The sequence below is a fragment of the Mustela erminea genome, chromosome 5 (assembly GCF_009829155.1).
Source record: "Mustela erminea isolate mMusErm1 chromosome 5, mMusErm1.Pri, whole genome shotgun sequence".
NCBI lineage: Eukaryota > Metazoa > Chordata > Mammalia > Carnivora > Mustelidae > Mustela > Mustela erminea.
In genome coordinates this window covers 20,615,900-20,632,391 of record NC_045618.1, presented here as the reverse complement: position 1 = coordinate 20,632,391, position 16,492 = coordinate 20,615,900, and the positions used below count along the sequence as shown (strand labels likewise).

The 16,492-nt window shown below is 43.6% G+C and overlaps 1 protein-coding gene across 2 annotated transcripts; it reads left to right on the top strand.

The window, feature by feature from the left end:
* Positions 1-1,132: 1,132 nt before the first annotated feature.
* TM2D3 (TM2 domain containing 3) lies at positions 1,133-11,944 on the top strand. 2 transcript variants are annotated; one of them, XM_032342227.1, is made up of 6 exons: positions 1,135-1,241; positions 1,721-1,813; positions 3,565-3,722; positions 7,224-7,398; positions 9,615-9,690; positions 11,617-11,944. In XM_032342227.1, the coding sequence occupies exons 1-6, from the start codon at positions 1,151-1,153 to the stop codon at positions 11,780-11,782; spliced, it is 759 nt and encodes a 252-aa protein (XP_032198118.1). In that variant the 5' UTR covers positions 1,135-1,150; the 3' UTR covers positions 11,783-11,944. The 2 variants fall into 2 exon arrangements, with proteins under 2 accessions (XP_032198119.1, XP_032198118.1); XM_032342228.1 differs by lacking the exon at positions 1,721-1,813 and having other exon boundaries at positions 1,133-1,241.
* Positions 11,945-16,492: the final 4,548 nt, after the last annotated feature.

Below are 16,492 nucleotides of genomic sequence, written 5' to 3'. Positions count from 1 at the left end.
TGGCTAGACGCTGTGGAATTCAAAATGAATCTAAGACATGCTCTCTCTCCTCAACACCTTTTTTATTTAGCATCCTAAACAGTTAGTAAACAAAACTGTATTATGTATCAGACCTGTATGGTACGAAGAGGTGCAAACTGTGTGATATAATTTTTAAGGTAATACTTATTGAGGGCTTACTGTGTGCCAGACACCATTCAGTATATTCTCTTCATTCATCAAAACTGCTAGTGAAGGAGTGAGGAGTCAGATTCCCCAAAAGAATCTTGTGGCAGGTGGGTGGGAAGGAGGAACGCAAATCAGCATCACAGGACAAAGTAGGCTCTGACGAAAATAGGCGCAATCGGCCATCTGACCACACAGGGAGCCAGAGGCCTGGGGCTGCAGCTCCCCTCCCCAAGGCTGGCCTTCTCCAAGGAGGGGCCCGTGCTTTGGACCCTCCTTTCATATCCCAGGGCTCTCGTCCCAGTACCTCTGGACCTGAATACTTGCCAGGTATATTTACTGTCCTCTCCCGGGCTCGAAGGAAATTTCTGGAAGCGTCTTTAAAGAGTTGGCTAGTCGTGACACCCACAGCTGACCACAGAGAAAGGCTAGCTGGGCACTGAGCAGGTCTGCAACGCAGAAAAGGGTGGCGTCCTTTGGGGCTGCCTGTCACAGCGCGGGGTGGGGGGAGGGAGGTGTCACGTCCCTTACTGGGGTTGTGCCACAATTTCTTCATATGCAAACAAGTACAGTCTCGATATGCAGTCAAATACATCATCCCCACCTTCGCAGAGTACCGAGCAGTTCTCAACCTCTCTATATACATGATGGCCAACTTCCCAATCTGCGCGCCTCTGACTGCAGCCACTTCCAATGCAGAATTTCGGTCCCGGGTGACCTCCCCCAGTCGCTAGCCACGAAAGGAGAAGGGAGCGCCTCGTCCGTGGGGAACTCAAACAACCTCACAGCACCGCGGCCCCTCACCTCCATCCCAGCAGCGGAGACCACGACCGCCGCGGATCCGCAGACCCCGCGCGGACCTGGTTATGCGCCTGCGCCCTGGGCTCCCCCGGGCCCCGCCTGCTCACGCCCCCACGGCCCGCGCCGGCGCCCCGCCCCTCCGCCTAGTCACGCCTCCCTGCCCGGAAGTGCGCGCGCCGGCGACATGGCGGCTGCGGCGGTCCCGTTGCGGGCGCTGCGCCGCCTGTGCCCGGTGCTGCTGTTCCTCTCCCAGTTCTACATCTTGTCGGGCGGGGGTGAGTTAAAGGACGGGGTCCACGCGGGGTCGGGCTGAGCGGTAGCGAGGCCCCGGGGAGCTGCTGGGAGCGTCCGCGCTAGGCCCGCGAGCGGAGGGCGGAGACTGAGTGCCGGGCGCGGGGCGGCAGGTCGCTGCTGCTCCGTCTTCTGGGGGTCCTGGCCGCCTTCTCCGCGGCCGCGCCTCCCCTCAAGGACCCCGGCTCATTAGCCGAACTCAGCTAATGAGCCCTGGCGTGGGGGACCGAGGGCTCGGGTGTCGGCGGGGGAAGCGGACCTGGAACCCGATACGATGCTTTGTTCCCTCGTTGCCCATCGATCCAAATCGGTGTCGACCCCATTGGCGTTTCTTTGTTTAGTTTTCTGGGCAGTCAAGCTGTGAGGTGTTCATGAGCAGCTGTTGGCCTGGTGTGGACCTTGCCTCTCAACCACACAAGCCAAGGTTTTCCTATCCCAGGATAACACGTTTCTCTAATTGTAGGATCCTTAAATTTAGAGCAGTCGCAGCCGCTGGCTCAGTCAATAAAGGATCCGGGCCCAACACGTACTTTCACAGTAGTTCCCAGGGCAGCAGGTACTAGACATTTTCTATTCTAGTAAATGTGTATATTTATATCTAGTGGTTTCTTTCTTCTTTCAGATAAAATAACTTTCTGGTTTTTTTGAAATTTTTATTGTATTTCAGGTTGCGTGAACTAAAGACAGACCCACAGATGTTTTTCTGTAGACTGTCTTGATATTGCAATACCTTTTGACGTTCCAGCCTCATCTTTTTTTTCTAGTTCCCCATTCCTCATTTCTATCTATTATTTTTCCGCCTCGTTCATCAAGATCACCTTCGACCTTAGTGCTTCTTTCCCTTTAGAAAATTTCTTTTTCTTCTTAAGCCCCATCATTCCTGGGCATGAGAGGCTCCTCCCAAGGCTGTCTGAAATGGAAGGATCACAGACAGAGTAAGACTTGGACTCTAGGTGTGCTTGAGCTACTGGGAGCTTGAGCAAATTATTCAACCCTTCAGCATCGCTTTCTTCATCTTGAAGGTGGTGAAGTTAGCCTGGCCCTCTAAAGTCATTTTGGCTTTGTGATTTCTAAGTGTCCAACTTCAGCCACGTAATCAGAGTAAAAGAAAAGAAAAATGTTATTTTGCAGAATTGACTATGTAATTCAGTGACTTTAAGTTGGATCAGTTTTAAATGAGTCTTAGTGTGTTTTGCTAAACAGAACCTTTGTCTTTATAGTTCATCCCTTTAAAGTTTCATTATTAGAATGAATTGAAAGTGAGAGGTATTTTACTGACTGGATGTTAAGACTACTACAAGACGGGAGTATACTTGAATTTTTTTTTTTAAAGATTTTATTTATTTATTTGACAGAGAGAGATCACAAGTAGGCAGAGAGAGGGAGGGAAACAGGCTCCCTGCTGAGCAGAGAGCCCGAAGTGGGGCACGATCCCAGGACCCTGAGATGGTGACCTGAGCTGAAGGCAGAGGCTTAACCCACTGAGCAATACAGGCACCCCCATACTTGAATTTTAAAGCACAGTTTATAGAGTAAGCACAGGAGTTTTTATTCTTTTGGACATTTTTGAAAGCATCTCTTCTTCCCCCAGGAATACCTGGAAATGATCATTCTCTTAATTGATAAAAATAAATTGTCCTCCTGGTAAGGTTGTCTGGGAAAAAAATTAGAACCCATTGAACAAGTTATTAATATGAAGAAATGTGTTGGACATGGGTAGTATAAAACTGTAAGTGGTACTAGCAAATTAAGGCTTTTTGAAGTACCAGTGTAGAATAATGATGGAGAACATTTTCTTAAGTTGGTACCCTGTTGTACTGAATGATTTACTTTGGAGGGTCAGTGTTGTGATTACCAAATCCATGAATTCAGATGAAAAGAATACTGGATTAGAAACAGAGGTTTGGGTCACGGTTCCAGTTTTTTCACTCCGTGATCATGAATAAACCTTACCCTCTCTAAGCCTTAATTTTTCATCTTGTTACAGAGTAGATTTTTTTGAGGCCCAAACTTACATCCAACTTTGTGTGTACATTGTATGTACATAAGTACCTTTGATTTTCATGTTCTTTGGGGGGCAGTAATTAAATTCTTTGTACTTAGCTGTTGAACTCTTGCTCCGGCTCATACAACTTGGTGGCAGAACCTTGCTTTAATTGCAGGTGTCTCTGACTCCAACCTTGTCATTTTCCATTCTAGCGCAGTATTTCATTGCTAGCAATCGTGTCCGTTACCCTAGGAAATTGTTTTTTCCTGTGGTGCTGATCAATGTTATATGAGAATAAGCTTCTCTCTTACTTTTCACAGAAAGTACTGATATCCCACCTTATGTGATGAAGTGTCCAAGTAATGGTTTGTGTAGCAAACTTCCTGCAGACTGTGTAGAATGCAAGACAAATTTCTCCTGTGTCTATGGGAAACCTGTCACCTTTGACTGCACGGTCAAACCTTCTGTTACCTGTGTTGTAAGTACTGCTACTTACTAATTTGAAATAAACTCATTGTAAACCTCAAGCTCTAACTACAGTTTAGACTTGACCGTGGGGGAAATCCTGAAAGAGAGCGAAGAGAGTGCTCTGCACTTTACAGGTAGTATTTTAGGAGCAAAAAGTAACGTGATCAGAAGACTGAAGCTTCCATTTCCAGGTGAGGTTTGGTAACCAGGGTTCAGATGGCAATTTCTTGACAAAGGAAATTGGAGCAATTATCAGACTCCTTACAGAAAGTAAGAAATAGAAAAGGCTCACGTGCACTGTTGCCTATTAGAAATGACCCTATTACAGTCATCACACCTGTATCCTATCTCTTGATATTTTGCCAGAGAGGAAGGGGCCTAAGAAGGCTTTACTAGTTGGTGTTCCATTGAGTGCTCTAGGGATGCCTGCTTCCAAGCTGCTTAACTCTAGCTGCCTTTAGAATCACTCTTGGAAGCAGCCCTAGGCCTGCTAACTGTGCGTAGGGCAGGGAGACTCAGGTACCTGCATTTTTAAATTGGACCGGGTAAATTACTGCACACTCCCTCTATTGTACTCACCTGCTGGGTGAGAGGAAGTGTAGAAATGATTAGTGAAGTAGTGTTTTACTCTTGGCCTTGCCAAAACTAGTGTGTGGCTTATTAATCTGTCTTGCTAAATGAGAGAAATGAGCAGATGGGCCCAGAACAGCTTTTCCTAAAGTGTTTCTGTGAAACCCTACTTTTGGGAAATGATCGTGGAAGAAGAAACCAACATCTTCTCTTGCAGACCTCTTTTGACTTGGTAGTCCTGGTGTTTCTGTCACTTGAACAGGGCTCCTTCACCCTCCAGTCTTTGGAACTTGGTCTGTGCAGGGCCTGATTGGAAAGTTTCTTACACCCTTACACTCTTTCTGTAATTTTCCTGCTGAAGTCTAGTATCTGTGAGGGAGAAGGAAGACTTGACTTCAAAGGGGAAATAAGATTTTGTGCTGTCAGTGTCTGAATTTAGTTTTCAGGAACTTAAGTATTGCTGTTTTATATTTTGTATAAGCACATCGGAAAATTGAACTTCAGTGCCAGATGGTGTTCTTGACTGCCCTTGAATTGTTAGTCTTTGTGGCTGAATCTTGCATACAGTATTCTCCCTAGTTTCCTGATAGTGAAACTTAACTAATTTGAAGGCTTTTAAAAATGTTCTTTCTACCTGAAACTAGTGTAGCACTGTGTGTCAGCTATACTCCAGTGAAAAAGTTAAAAATGTTATCTCATGGGTCTGACAGATAGTAGGTACTCCGTGAAGAATGAGAAAACTCTGACGGTCTGGGGGAACTTTTCCAGAATTGTGGTTTTCCTCAGCAGGCTTTGATGTTCACTCCCAGCACTGGTTACTGAGTGAGACAGGATTCTCAGTTTCTTCCTTCTTTAGATGTTCCCAACATAAACTGTTTCATTTAGTAGGAAATAGCAGAAGATAGAAAAAATAACAAAGGTAGAGAGAAGTTGCAGAGCTTAAGGGAAGTTTCTGAACTCCTCGGTCATGGTGCTTGCTGCCGTCCTCTGCCCCTGGCCGAGATGTGTCCTGGGTGGGACTTTTTCTCTCTTCCTCCTCCTCTTCCAGGAGCTTTCACATCTCCTGGCCAGTGACCCTGAGTCACTGTCAAAGCCCAGGTACCCCGTCCTCAGGGGTAGGACTTGGAAATGTGCCCAAGAGAGCGTGGTCTGTCTTGAAAGTGGAGAGGAGGAGAATATGTGAATTGGCTGCCTAGAGCATGCTGGGACTGCTGTTGCCTGGTAAGCCAGGGCAAGTCACGTGTGTTTTCTTCATTTGTTTTATAAAGATCTGTAGGGTCTCTTCTTGGTAAATAAGTTACCATTTCCGGAAGGAATCATCCACGACCATCCGGTGCAAACGTGCAGATGCTTATTTTCACTCACCTGCCCGTGCACGCACTCAGGTGCCTCCCTGCCCCCTGTTCTTCTGAACCTAAATGGCAAAAAAAAAAAAAAAAAAGAACTCTTCTAGCCTTCTCTGGACATGCTGAATAAGGACCCCCCAGGCTAAGGGAATCTGACCTGGATTCTTTTACAGAAAGAAATATAAAAACCCTGCATCCCCTGCCATGTCCAATCCCTCCTGCTCCAGTTACAGTGGTAACTGCCCAGCCAGTTGATGTCTGCTGGAAAAGTGCTTGTCAGAAATGTTGCTTTGCATTACTCGGAGAAGCTGTCAGACTGCTAGTGTATCTGAAGCGGGTGTAATGCTTTCCCATGGGTTCAGGGTTCTTAGTAATGACAGCTGTTTCAGGGAGGGAGTTGCCTAAATCAAATGGTGCCTCCCCCAGTTCGGGTGTTACTCATAAATGCAGTTTTGCACTGGTCAGAAAAATTAGTAAATTAATACTTCAGAGATGACTGACCATTTAAAAATGATTTTGAAAACTATTACGTTATAATGTCAAGTGGGGAAAAAGGATACAAAATACTTTCAAAATTGTACTTACATAAATCTGTATTATAGGAATTAAAAGTGAAAGATTAAAAGTTGTTCTCTCTAGGGGCGCCTGGGTGGCTCAGTGGGTTGAAGCCTCTGCCTTCGGCTCAGGTCATGCATGATCCCAGGGTCCTGGGATTGGGATTGGGTCCTGGTTCCTGGGATTGAGCCCCGCATCAGGCTCTTTGCTTCCCCCTCTCTCTCTGCCTGCCTCCCTGCCTACTTGTGATCTCTCTCTCTCTCTGTCAAATAAATAAAATCTTTTTTAAAAAAAAAGTTGTTCTCTTTAAAGAGGTTACAGACTTTTTCCTGTAATTTCCAAAGGTGCAACATGTTGCATGTGCTACTTTTACAAGAGAAAACAAAATAATGATTTTTCAAATTGAAGTGAAAAAAATCTACAGTCTTAAAAGTGTAGCATCAGCGATGAACATTTGTTGAGTCTCTTTCAGAGTGGAGAGTGATTTTCTGGAGTGACCTGTTTGTTGATGATACTGAGTGGAGGTGTGAGTAGCAGTAGCAGCCAGGAGGTCCTGGGCCCCGGTGAGGATATTAGGGAGGATTTGAGACTCGGCCACCAGCCCATGTGTTGTACTTTTGGGACACCAGACTGGGTTTCTGCACATAACTGGCAGCTCAGTGACCTTGAATGGATGTACTCATCTGTCCTTCCAGCTCCCTGTGACTCTGGAGCTTGATAAAATACATTTTCCCTTAACTTCTTTTTATACCCATGCTCATTATGAAAAATTTAGCCCATGCTCAATTATGAAAAATTTGGCCAAGTGTAAGTGGTAAAATACGCTTACCATCCTGGAATAACCTTTGTTATTTTGATGTAAATTTATGTAGATTTTTTCCCTTAGGCATATATGTTTTGGGGTGGATGTTTACCTATTTTCCTCCCACCTTCTGCTGTGGTATTATTCACAAGTCTTTTAGGATCTTTGTGCTGTGTATTATTATTGACATATTAATGAACTATTATGATTGATTCATTCTGTGTCCTTTGGCATACAGGATCAAGACTTCAAATCCCAAAAGAACTTCATCATCAACATGACTTGCAGGTTTTGCTGGCAGCTTCCAGAAACGGATTATGAGTGTTCCAATTCCACCAGCTGCATGACGGTGTCCTGTCCCCGGCAGCGTTACATGGCCAACTGCACCGTGCGGGACCACATTCATTGCCTGGGTGAGTTGGAGTTCAAGGAAATTCGTGAGCAAAACACTTTTCTTTAAGCTTATGTATGGAACTTTAATTAGCAGTTTGAGAATGAAATTTAAATTATTTTTTTAAAGATTTTATTTTTTTATTTGAGAGAGCGAGATTGAGCACGAGCAGAGTGAGGGGCAGAGGGAAAAGCAGGCTTCCAGTGTGGGGCTTGATCCCAGGACTATGGGATTGTGACTGAGCTAAAGGCAGACGCTTAACTGACTGAGCCACCCAGGTGCCCCTATTTATTTATTTATTTATTTATTTATTTAAGATTTTTATTTATTTGAGAGAGGGGTAGCGTGAGTGAGAAAAGAGAAAGAAGTGCAGAGCCCGATGTGAGGCTCATTCCCAGCACTGTGACATCACGACCTGAGCCGAAACCCAAGAGTCGGATGCTTAAGTGACTGAGCCACCCAGGCGCCCCAAATTTGAACTGTTTAAATCAGAAACATTTATTGGTACTTTCTGGTTACAGCAGGCCTCGTTAATAAACTCAGTGGTGACAGATTCTAGCTACACTTGTGGCCAGCGTGGCGTAACAGAGTTGTTGAATTGCTTCCTGTGTTGTACACCTGACACTAATATAACATGGTGTGTCCACTGAAAGTAAAAAATAAACTCAATGAACTAAAAAAAAAAATCCAGGGGACGCGGTGGCTCAGTTGGTTAAGCAGCTGCCTTCGGCTTGGGTCATGGTCCCAGCGTCCTGGGATCGAGTCCCACATCGGGCTCCTTGTTCGGCAGGGAGCCTGCTTCTCCCTCTGCCTCTGCCTGCCATTCTGTCTGCCTGTGCTCACTCTCTCTCCCTCTCTCTCTCTCTCTCTCTGACAAATAAATGAAATTAAAAAAAAAAAAAGTTTAAAAAAAAAATCCAGAAAATATGCCATTCTCGTATCTTTTAAAATGTAGTATTTGCTAACAGAAGAGTGCGTACGGTGTAAAGCATAACATGTCGTAGTAAAGTTTTCCCCAGACAGCCGACGAGAGCGGCGTGCTGGCATCGCAGCTGAGTGCTCTCCTGCCCCGGCTTGCCCCAGCTGCTCTCCAGAGGGGACCACTTGTGAATGAACTTTCTGATCATTTGCTTTTCTTTACATTTTGTGTAGTTCTAGCACATGTAAATAATAGCATGTGAGACATTTGTCAGTAGGGTGTGTTTTAGACTTCTGTAAAATAGTAGTCTGTTTATGGTCTGTCCTTTCTCTTTTCCTCTCAACATTATGGCTCTAAGATGATCCATGTGTCTTATTTACTTATTGTTTTTTGCTTCTGTATAATAATCCATTATAAGATTCCATCATAGTTTCTTTCTTCTGTGTATTTGGGTTATTTACAGTTTTTTGCTCTCCAGGCCGTGGTGCTCTTTAGAGTTTTTGTACATACCTCCTGCTTGCACGAGTACAGGTGCATGTTTAGTGATATACTCTCTAGCATGGATTATTTTCCAAAATGCTTGAACAGTTTATCTTGCCACCATTGGTGCATAACTGTTCTTGATGCACATGCTTTCCAATACTTAATATTCAAAAATATGGTCTTTTTCTTAAAAATTTCTGGGAATTCTTTTATATTTTGGATAATAACCTTTTAGTGTGCCTAAAATTCTTTCCCAGATTTTAAATAACTCCCCTCCCCCACTTTTTTGGGCTATCTTTTGGATAGAGCTTGACTTTTTTTTTTTTTTTTTAACCATAGCCTTTTTATTTCCTATATTTTCTTTTAAAAGTTGGAAGTTTGCTCTTTCACTGAGAGGCCTGTAATCCACGTGTAATTGGTTTCGGTGTATGTTGTGAAGTAGACTCAGGTCTCCTTTTTTCTCCACAGGGATAGCCAGTTGTCTCCAATCTGTGTGTGCCCTGTGTCCCACAGGAAGTGTTTCTGTGTGCCTGGGCTGAGCTCTGTCTCCTTTCCCCATTGCTTGATTTATCTGTTTGATAAATAAGACCACACCGTTTTGTTTACCCTAAACTTCACCTAAGTCCTGATAGCTTCACGTACTTAGAGCTGTAACCCTTACTTAACTGACTTAAGCATTAAGTATATGCTTATTGATAGTAAGGAATAACTTTTTACCATTCACTGTAGCAAACTTTACTTACTGTAGAGAGAGTTAACTTTTAGATTTTAAATTACAGAGCCACTAGTCTCTTTGTAAGAATATTTTTATACCGAGTGTTTTCCCTTTTTTTAAGGTAACCGTACTTTTCCAAAGATGCTGTACTGCAACTGGACTGGAGGTTATAAGTGGTCTACTGCTCTGGCTCTGAGGTGAGCTTGGCTATGAGTAAGTTAAGGATGCTTTTCGGGTTTCGTGGGATCAGTGGAATCTTCCAAATGTTGAGCTCAGCCGAGTCTCTCCTTAGAGAAACTTAGAAAGCTTAGATTCTTTCATTGTGTGAGGGAGGTCCTAGGAAACATGGCTGCAGGAAGTTATTTAGATGATCAGACCAGTACCTTCATGGACATTAATGGCAGGATGTTTGCTTTTCTCCCAAGATGTCTGCACGTTCTAAAGATGCCCATTGGAGTCATTATTACAGATTAGAACCAGTCAGGGTTTCCCATCCTGAGTGTACTGTGAGTCAGTAACATGGTATATACTATTTAAAATAGGTGGGTTTATGATTTATAGTTTTAATTTTTAGTAACTTCATCCTTTATTATAAAAACTAACATATACTCCATCCTAAAAACTGGAAAAATTGAGATAAAATAAAGCATGAAAAATCACCTCTAATTTCACCATCCAGAGATAACTGTAGACTTAGAATTTTAACATAAAAATGTGCTTGAATTTGTTAAACTTTTCAACAGTTTGGGGGGAAAAACTACCAATTCTTACCCCCAGAGAGAAGGGCAGGTGTGATGCTGGTTATTCACTAATTTAGAAGTTAGGGCATCTACAGTTGAAGGTTTGGTGTTAGAGCCCGAGACCCTGTGGGCCGTAGTGTGACACTCGAAGGGTTTCTCACCTTTGTCACTGATGACATCCAGTCCAAGTAATTCTTTGCTGTGGGGCCAGTAGGGCAGTTAGCAGCTCTCTGAACTCGACTGGCTAGGTACCTCTGGCACTACACGGGGTGACAATTGAAAATGTCTTCAGAGACTCCCAAGGTGCCCCTTGTTGAACAGCACTGCTTTAGGGTTTGGGCTGGGGAGGGGCAGAGCCCGCCTGGCAGGAAGGCCCAACTGGAGGTAAAAGAATAGTCCAAGGAAGAAAATTTGATAAACCAAAAATGAGATTTGATAACTAGCCATCGTTTTGTCAGCAGTGGTTCAAATGAAAATGAACAATGGACTTTTGAATTTTTTTTAAATAATCTTTTTATTTTGGAATAACCTGAGGCTTACGGAAAAGTTAGATAATTCCTGTACAACTGTCATCCATCTCCCCCTCGACGCTTCACATCTCAAGTTACCGTGGTACATTTCACAACTTGACTTTTAAAAAATAGGAACTGTTTTCTTTTCAGAGCTCAACACAGTTTCTTTCAGAACATTCACTGAATGGGATAACGGCCAGGGTTTGCTTCAAAGTACTCTGACACAGGGGCGGGGGGCGTAGAGACACAGCAGGGCTGGCCACATGCTTATCAGTGGTGGAGCTGGGTTGGGGCTACTATTCTCTTCACCTCTTACTTTTTATATGTTTGGAAATGTTCCATGTAAGAAGCTTAAAAGAAGTACAATGGGAAGTCGTCCGAATAGTGTTAGATCTTAGAATTTGAAGGAACCTTAAGAGTCACTTGTTCTTAACACTCCATTTTTGGAGATGACTGACAGTGTTCAGATGACTTGATCTGGGGCAGCTTGTGGTGGTGGGCTTCCTCGCGACCCCACCTCCGGACTCCGTGTTTGTGTCCTGTCGGTTGAACTGGCTCCCCGCTTTGTTCCCTTGCACGTGCCATTTTCAAGACTCGAAAGCAATGAGAGGGATGGATTACTTTTCTTTAAAAGAGAAACATTAGATTTCAGTAGGGCAGAAAATTTTATGTTTACCTCTGACATTTAGTCTTCCTGCCCATGATTATTTGGTGTTGTGAATTTGGGAAGTAGATGTTTGTGCCCTCACGAAGGGTTGTGATCGTTTGAGGACCTTTCACATGCATGACTTCGTGCTGGTATTGAGCCACAGCTGGCTGTGGCCGGCGGGTGGCTGCTGGACTCCCCTCCCATAACCCTTTGCTCTTGCAGCATCACCCTCGGTGGGTTTGGAGCTGACCGTTTCTACCTGGGCCAGTGGCGGGAAGGCCTCGGCAAGCTCTTCAGCTTTGGCGGCCTGGGCATATGGACGCTGATAGATGTCTTACTGATTGGCGTTGGCTACGTGGGACCAGCAGATGGCTCTTTGTACATTTAGCCATGGTTATGTGCTTCAGAGAGGAGCAGTGCTTTGAAGTCTCTTTGCTGGTAGGAGTTGATGTGCTGTAACTAATGTATTTGTATGTTTTTAATGTACAGCATCTGTACTTTGCCTGCCTTGATGAAGGTAAAATAAAATAAAAAACAAAACAAAAAACCATGCTTGTCTGCAATTTGTTTTTATTTGCCTGAAATTTATTTTTTTCTGTGAAAAACTGAAACTTAACGCTTCTCGGCCTTTTGGCAAAGATCAAGTGTAAAAAATATGAACGTATTTAAACTAGAACAAAACTGCAGTGATTGAAAATCTGCTTAATTCCTATGACTTCAGTGTTAGATTAAGTCGGTATGTCACTTGGATCTCCAGCCTTGAAAAGATTTTCAGTCACGATTGCAGAAAGTGGAATGTGTTTTTATTCTTCAGCTAAATAAAGTTCTCTACCTGACTTCCTTCTGTAAGTTTTGGGGTGCACCATATCTAGCATGGTCTTTATATATGACGCTTGAAGTAAACTGCAAAACTTTTGTGTGTAGTTGCTCTGGTTTGAATTTTGTTAGTAAAGTATTTGCAAGAGTACTGGAAAGTTAATAAAACTACAGGTTCCTTTAAGAAGTATATATAGATCTGTGTTCTGTATTAAGACGGAATCAAGTAATTGTAACAGCTCTGAGGTACAATGTTTATTTTTCAGAGCCTTAGTCCATTTCAACAGATTCAACACAGTTGACTGGCTCATTGACACACAGTGGAAGTGTTGAACAGTGTGTTTCAGTGTGAAAAATATTTTGAGTCTTTATAAATCTGTTGTAGACCCTTTCATGGAAAGACAGTTATTTCAAATGCATTTTATTTAAGGTTTCCTTTGAAACATTGAAAAATTCTTAGCATTTTCCTTTCAAATTAGAGTATCTGAGTATTACTTTTAAATATCTGTGTTAATAAGTAGAAGGCTTAACCAGCCTATCAGATCCAGAAGCTATGAAATATTTTTTAGCATATTTTTGTAAATCTCCTAGGGAAAAAAAGGCATAATTTCTTCACAAGATTATTAATTGCAGTTTACCTATAAACTACAGGGGAGCTGAACCGCTTTGGTGTAGCGCCAGCTCAGAATCTCAGAATCTCTTCTCAGGAGGGTTTTCTCGGGCTAGTTGAGTGACAGTTCCAGCCCTGGTCACTAGGTGGTACATTTCCACTGTGGCTAGGAACGCAAGCAGGGGCGCAGAGCGTGGGCCGTGCTTCAGATGGGAGCAGCCTAGTTTGCACAGACCTTTCTTTTCCAAGGCAGACACATTTTCTCATCCGTCATGGGTACACGAGACTCTGGGCTGAGTTGCTCCTTCTTCAGCAGGCTTCTGTTCCAACAAGGAAGCAGCTCCCTTGCTAACCATGTAAGAATGTTCCCCTGAATCTCCTCTGTAGTTCGCTCTATACAGAAGAGGCTTGCCGACGTTGCCCTGTAGAGCTAGCCCATGAGGAGCCAGGGCAGCGGTGGGAATCAGCAGCTTTGCTCAGTGCTCTCGGGGAGGTGGGTAGCAGCTACTTTGCCATTTGAGCATCTTTATGGCTTTGGGGCCTGAGCTCCATGATGAAGTTTCAGTGTTTGAAAGGTTCAGAATCTATGAAAGGAGACATAGAAATGAAATTGCTCTCAGATGCTGATAAACTTTTAGAAGGGGATGGTTTTGGGCACCTAGAAACTATAAGCAAATCAGGGATGCTGCTATCCAGGATTTGGTGGAGCTGATGACCTCCGTGACAGAGAACTAGCAAGAAAAGGAAGAGATTTCCAAATGCAGTTTAAACAGATTTGTGAATGATGAGTTCGTACATGGCCCCTAAAAAACAAACAAAAAACCAAAAACCAAAAAAAACACTAGACTTTCCAAGGGCACCAGAGAGGGTGGGTGTGATCTCTAGAAAATTCCATGGACCTCTGCTGGCAACAAAAAGGTCATTGTTGGGTCTGACCTTCAGTCTCTGGGCTTGTGTGTTGTGAGCTCCTATTAGGGACTGTTAAATCCCGAACAGGTAGGACTGTATCAGTCATCGCCCTCTACTGACGTTTCTCTGGAAATTCAGAATTTATCACTGCGGCATGCCTTATGTCACTACTTCATCATAAGGATCTCTTGCTTTGGCAGAGCTCTACCACTCGCCTTCGTAATTCCGCCTGGGCAGGTGCTGTATTCTTTATTTCTGTCTCCCCCGTTGTCCAGAGCACAGCTTGCACAGCAAGGCTCACAAATATCTGCTGGCTGAGTTAATACCGTGGGTGCCTAGGAGGTACCGCAGGACTTGAGCTCCTCAAGGGATTGCAGCTGAGGTGTCTGCTGGGAGGCAGTGTGCAGTAGTTGGGCTTTGAGTAAATATTGGCTGTAGCACCATGTTAATCTGGTTTCTGCAAATTGCTGAGGAACAGCTCTGGTTTATGGTGCTAATAAAAAGGGATTTTTTAAAAAAACATCTTAATATTTCAAGATCTTAAACTGTCTTCTCTTTGCCACAGTCTTTAATACTTTCTGCCAGAATTGCATTTATTTTTGGCATATCATCAGCTAAGGAATTTGCAAATGATTTTAACTCCTCCCGTAAGCAAAGAGTGGAAAATGAACTATATCTGATACAGCTTCTCAAATGCAGCATCAGGACCTTAAAAATGAAGGCAGGTTCCTTCCCTTTCTGCTCTGAAGCTTCCTTTCTGTCCATGCTGTATCTCCTGGAAGGGTCACAGAATGGTAGGGGGTTAATTTTGTGTTACGTTAATTTTGTGACCTGGATGAGTTTGGTATAAATATCTCAATTTGGAGTGTTGACATTATCTTCTACAAACACATTTTTATGCAAAATAAGGAAGCTTTGATTGAGACTTTTGGACATAATTTACTAAGTAAGAGGCTCTATGGGGCGGGGCTCTGGTTCTGTGCTAGAGCCCCCATTGTGGTCCCCACCTGGCACACAGTAGGTGCACAGTGACTGTTCAAAGAGTGAATAATGGAGGATCTCTGGGAGTAAGCCAAATCACTAAAAGTACTGCTAGGAATGTCTGGATAAAGTGGTGGAGTGCAGCCGGCTTACAACAGCTCCCTTTCAAAAAATGCCTGATGACGCAAACACGAGCTAGTAAAAACTGGTACTTTCTTCCTGCAAAAAAACAAACAAAACCCATCAGCAAACAAGGAAAAAGACAACCAAATGTCTGGCTCAAGTATGCCAGGCTACTCCTGCAAATCATCCTGGTAAGTCCTCAAAATCCAGGAACTGACTGGCAAGAAAAACAGACCAATTCGAGGAAGGGGATTATCCTAGTCCTTCCCTGGTTACTGCAGAGGGGAGTGGAAAGGGCTGCTGGGAACAGACAGGAGGGAGCTTTTGAACAGCCAGGACTTGGGGGTCCCACACTGAACCAGAGAAAGGCTCGCAAGCCCAAGATGACTTCCATGGGTCATGCAGTGCACTTCCTAATGAGAAGAGAAACATGTAGAAAATCTTGGTCAAGAGACCAGAGACTAGGTATTCTAGCAAAGGTAATTCAGTTGCCTTCCTTCTGGCTGTCAGGCCACAGAACATTGAATAGAACACAAAGTAGGACTTTCAAATGGCTCAGAGGAGAAAAGTAAGGGAATTTATTCACATGGTATCATGAAGTTGCCCACATTATACAAGAACACAAGAAATGACCCACCACGTCACACTAGGATGACTATAATCAAAAGTCGGTCAGCGCACCCGAGTGCCTCGCTCAGTTAAGGGTCTGCCTTCGGCACAGGTCATAATCTCAGGGTCCTGGGATCAAGGCCTATGTTGGGCTCCCTGCCTAGCGGGAAAACTGTTTCTCCCTCTGCCTCCCGTGCCCCCTGCTTGTGCTTGTGCTTCTCCTCTATCTCTCTCTCTCTCATTCTCTCCGTGTCAAATAAAATCTTTTTTTTTTTTTTTCAAGACAATGATAGGTATCAGTGAAGAGGTGGAGAAATTGGAACACTCTTACACTGCTGACGGGAATGTAAAATGATTGTAGCCACTTTGGAAAACAATTTGGAAGATCTTAAATTTTTAAAACAGAGTTACCACGTGACTCAACAGTTCTCCTGGGTATAGACGCCGAAGACGAGGAAAACGTGTGCCCATTACAAAAACTTGTTCATAGCAGAATTATTTTTAATAGGCAAAAAGTGGAAACAATCCAAGTATCCATCAATTGAAGAAAAACGCATGCACAAATGTATATCCATACAGCAGAATATTTGTCATAGAAAGAACGAAGAGCTGATACACGCCATAACGCAGATAAATCTCAGAACTATGGTGTTAGTAAAAAGCCAGTCACATTTCAGTAGGTGAACTTTATGGTATACAAATTATATCTCAAGAAAGCTGGTTTTTAAAAAAGAAATGGCAACTGCCTGGAGGGTATATATGAACACATAATCCGGATGTGAATTTGCCTCCCACAGCCGTCACTCCTTCACACAAAATTGCTGCTGATCAAAGAACTCATTTCACAGCAAAAGAAAAGTGGTACCAAGCGTGAGATGATGAGAAAGGGGGAAAATGTAGTAACCAGTACTACAGCTAGTAGCCAGTTATGTTAGTAGCCTGTGATGTTAACCTCTAGGTATTTAAAGACAAACAAACTCACAGTATGCAACCTGCCCTCTGTCCGTCCTTGTTTTATCTTCTTTCCTCCCCTGGAAAGACACTGTCAGA

Coding starts and splice junctions, on each gene's coding strand:
- TM2D3 (XM_032342227.1), top strand. CDS start 1,151: ATGGCGGCTGCGGCGGTCCCGTTGCGGGCGCTGCGCCGCCTGTGCCCG. Junction 1,242..1,720: donor CTACATCTTGTCGGGCGGGG/GTGAGTTAAAGG, acceptor CTCTAATTGTAG/GATCCTTAAATTTAGAGCAG. Junction 1,814..3,564: donor AGTAGTTCCCAGGGCAGCAG/GTACTAGACATT, acceptor TACTTTTCACAG/AAAGTACTGATATCCCACCT.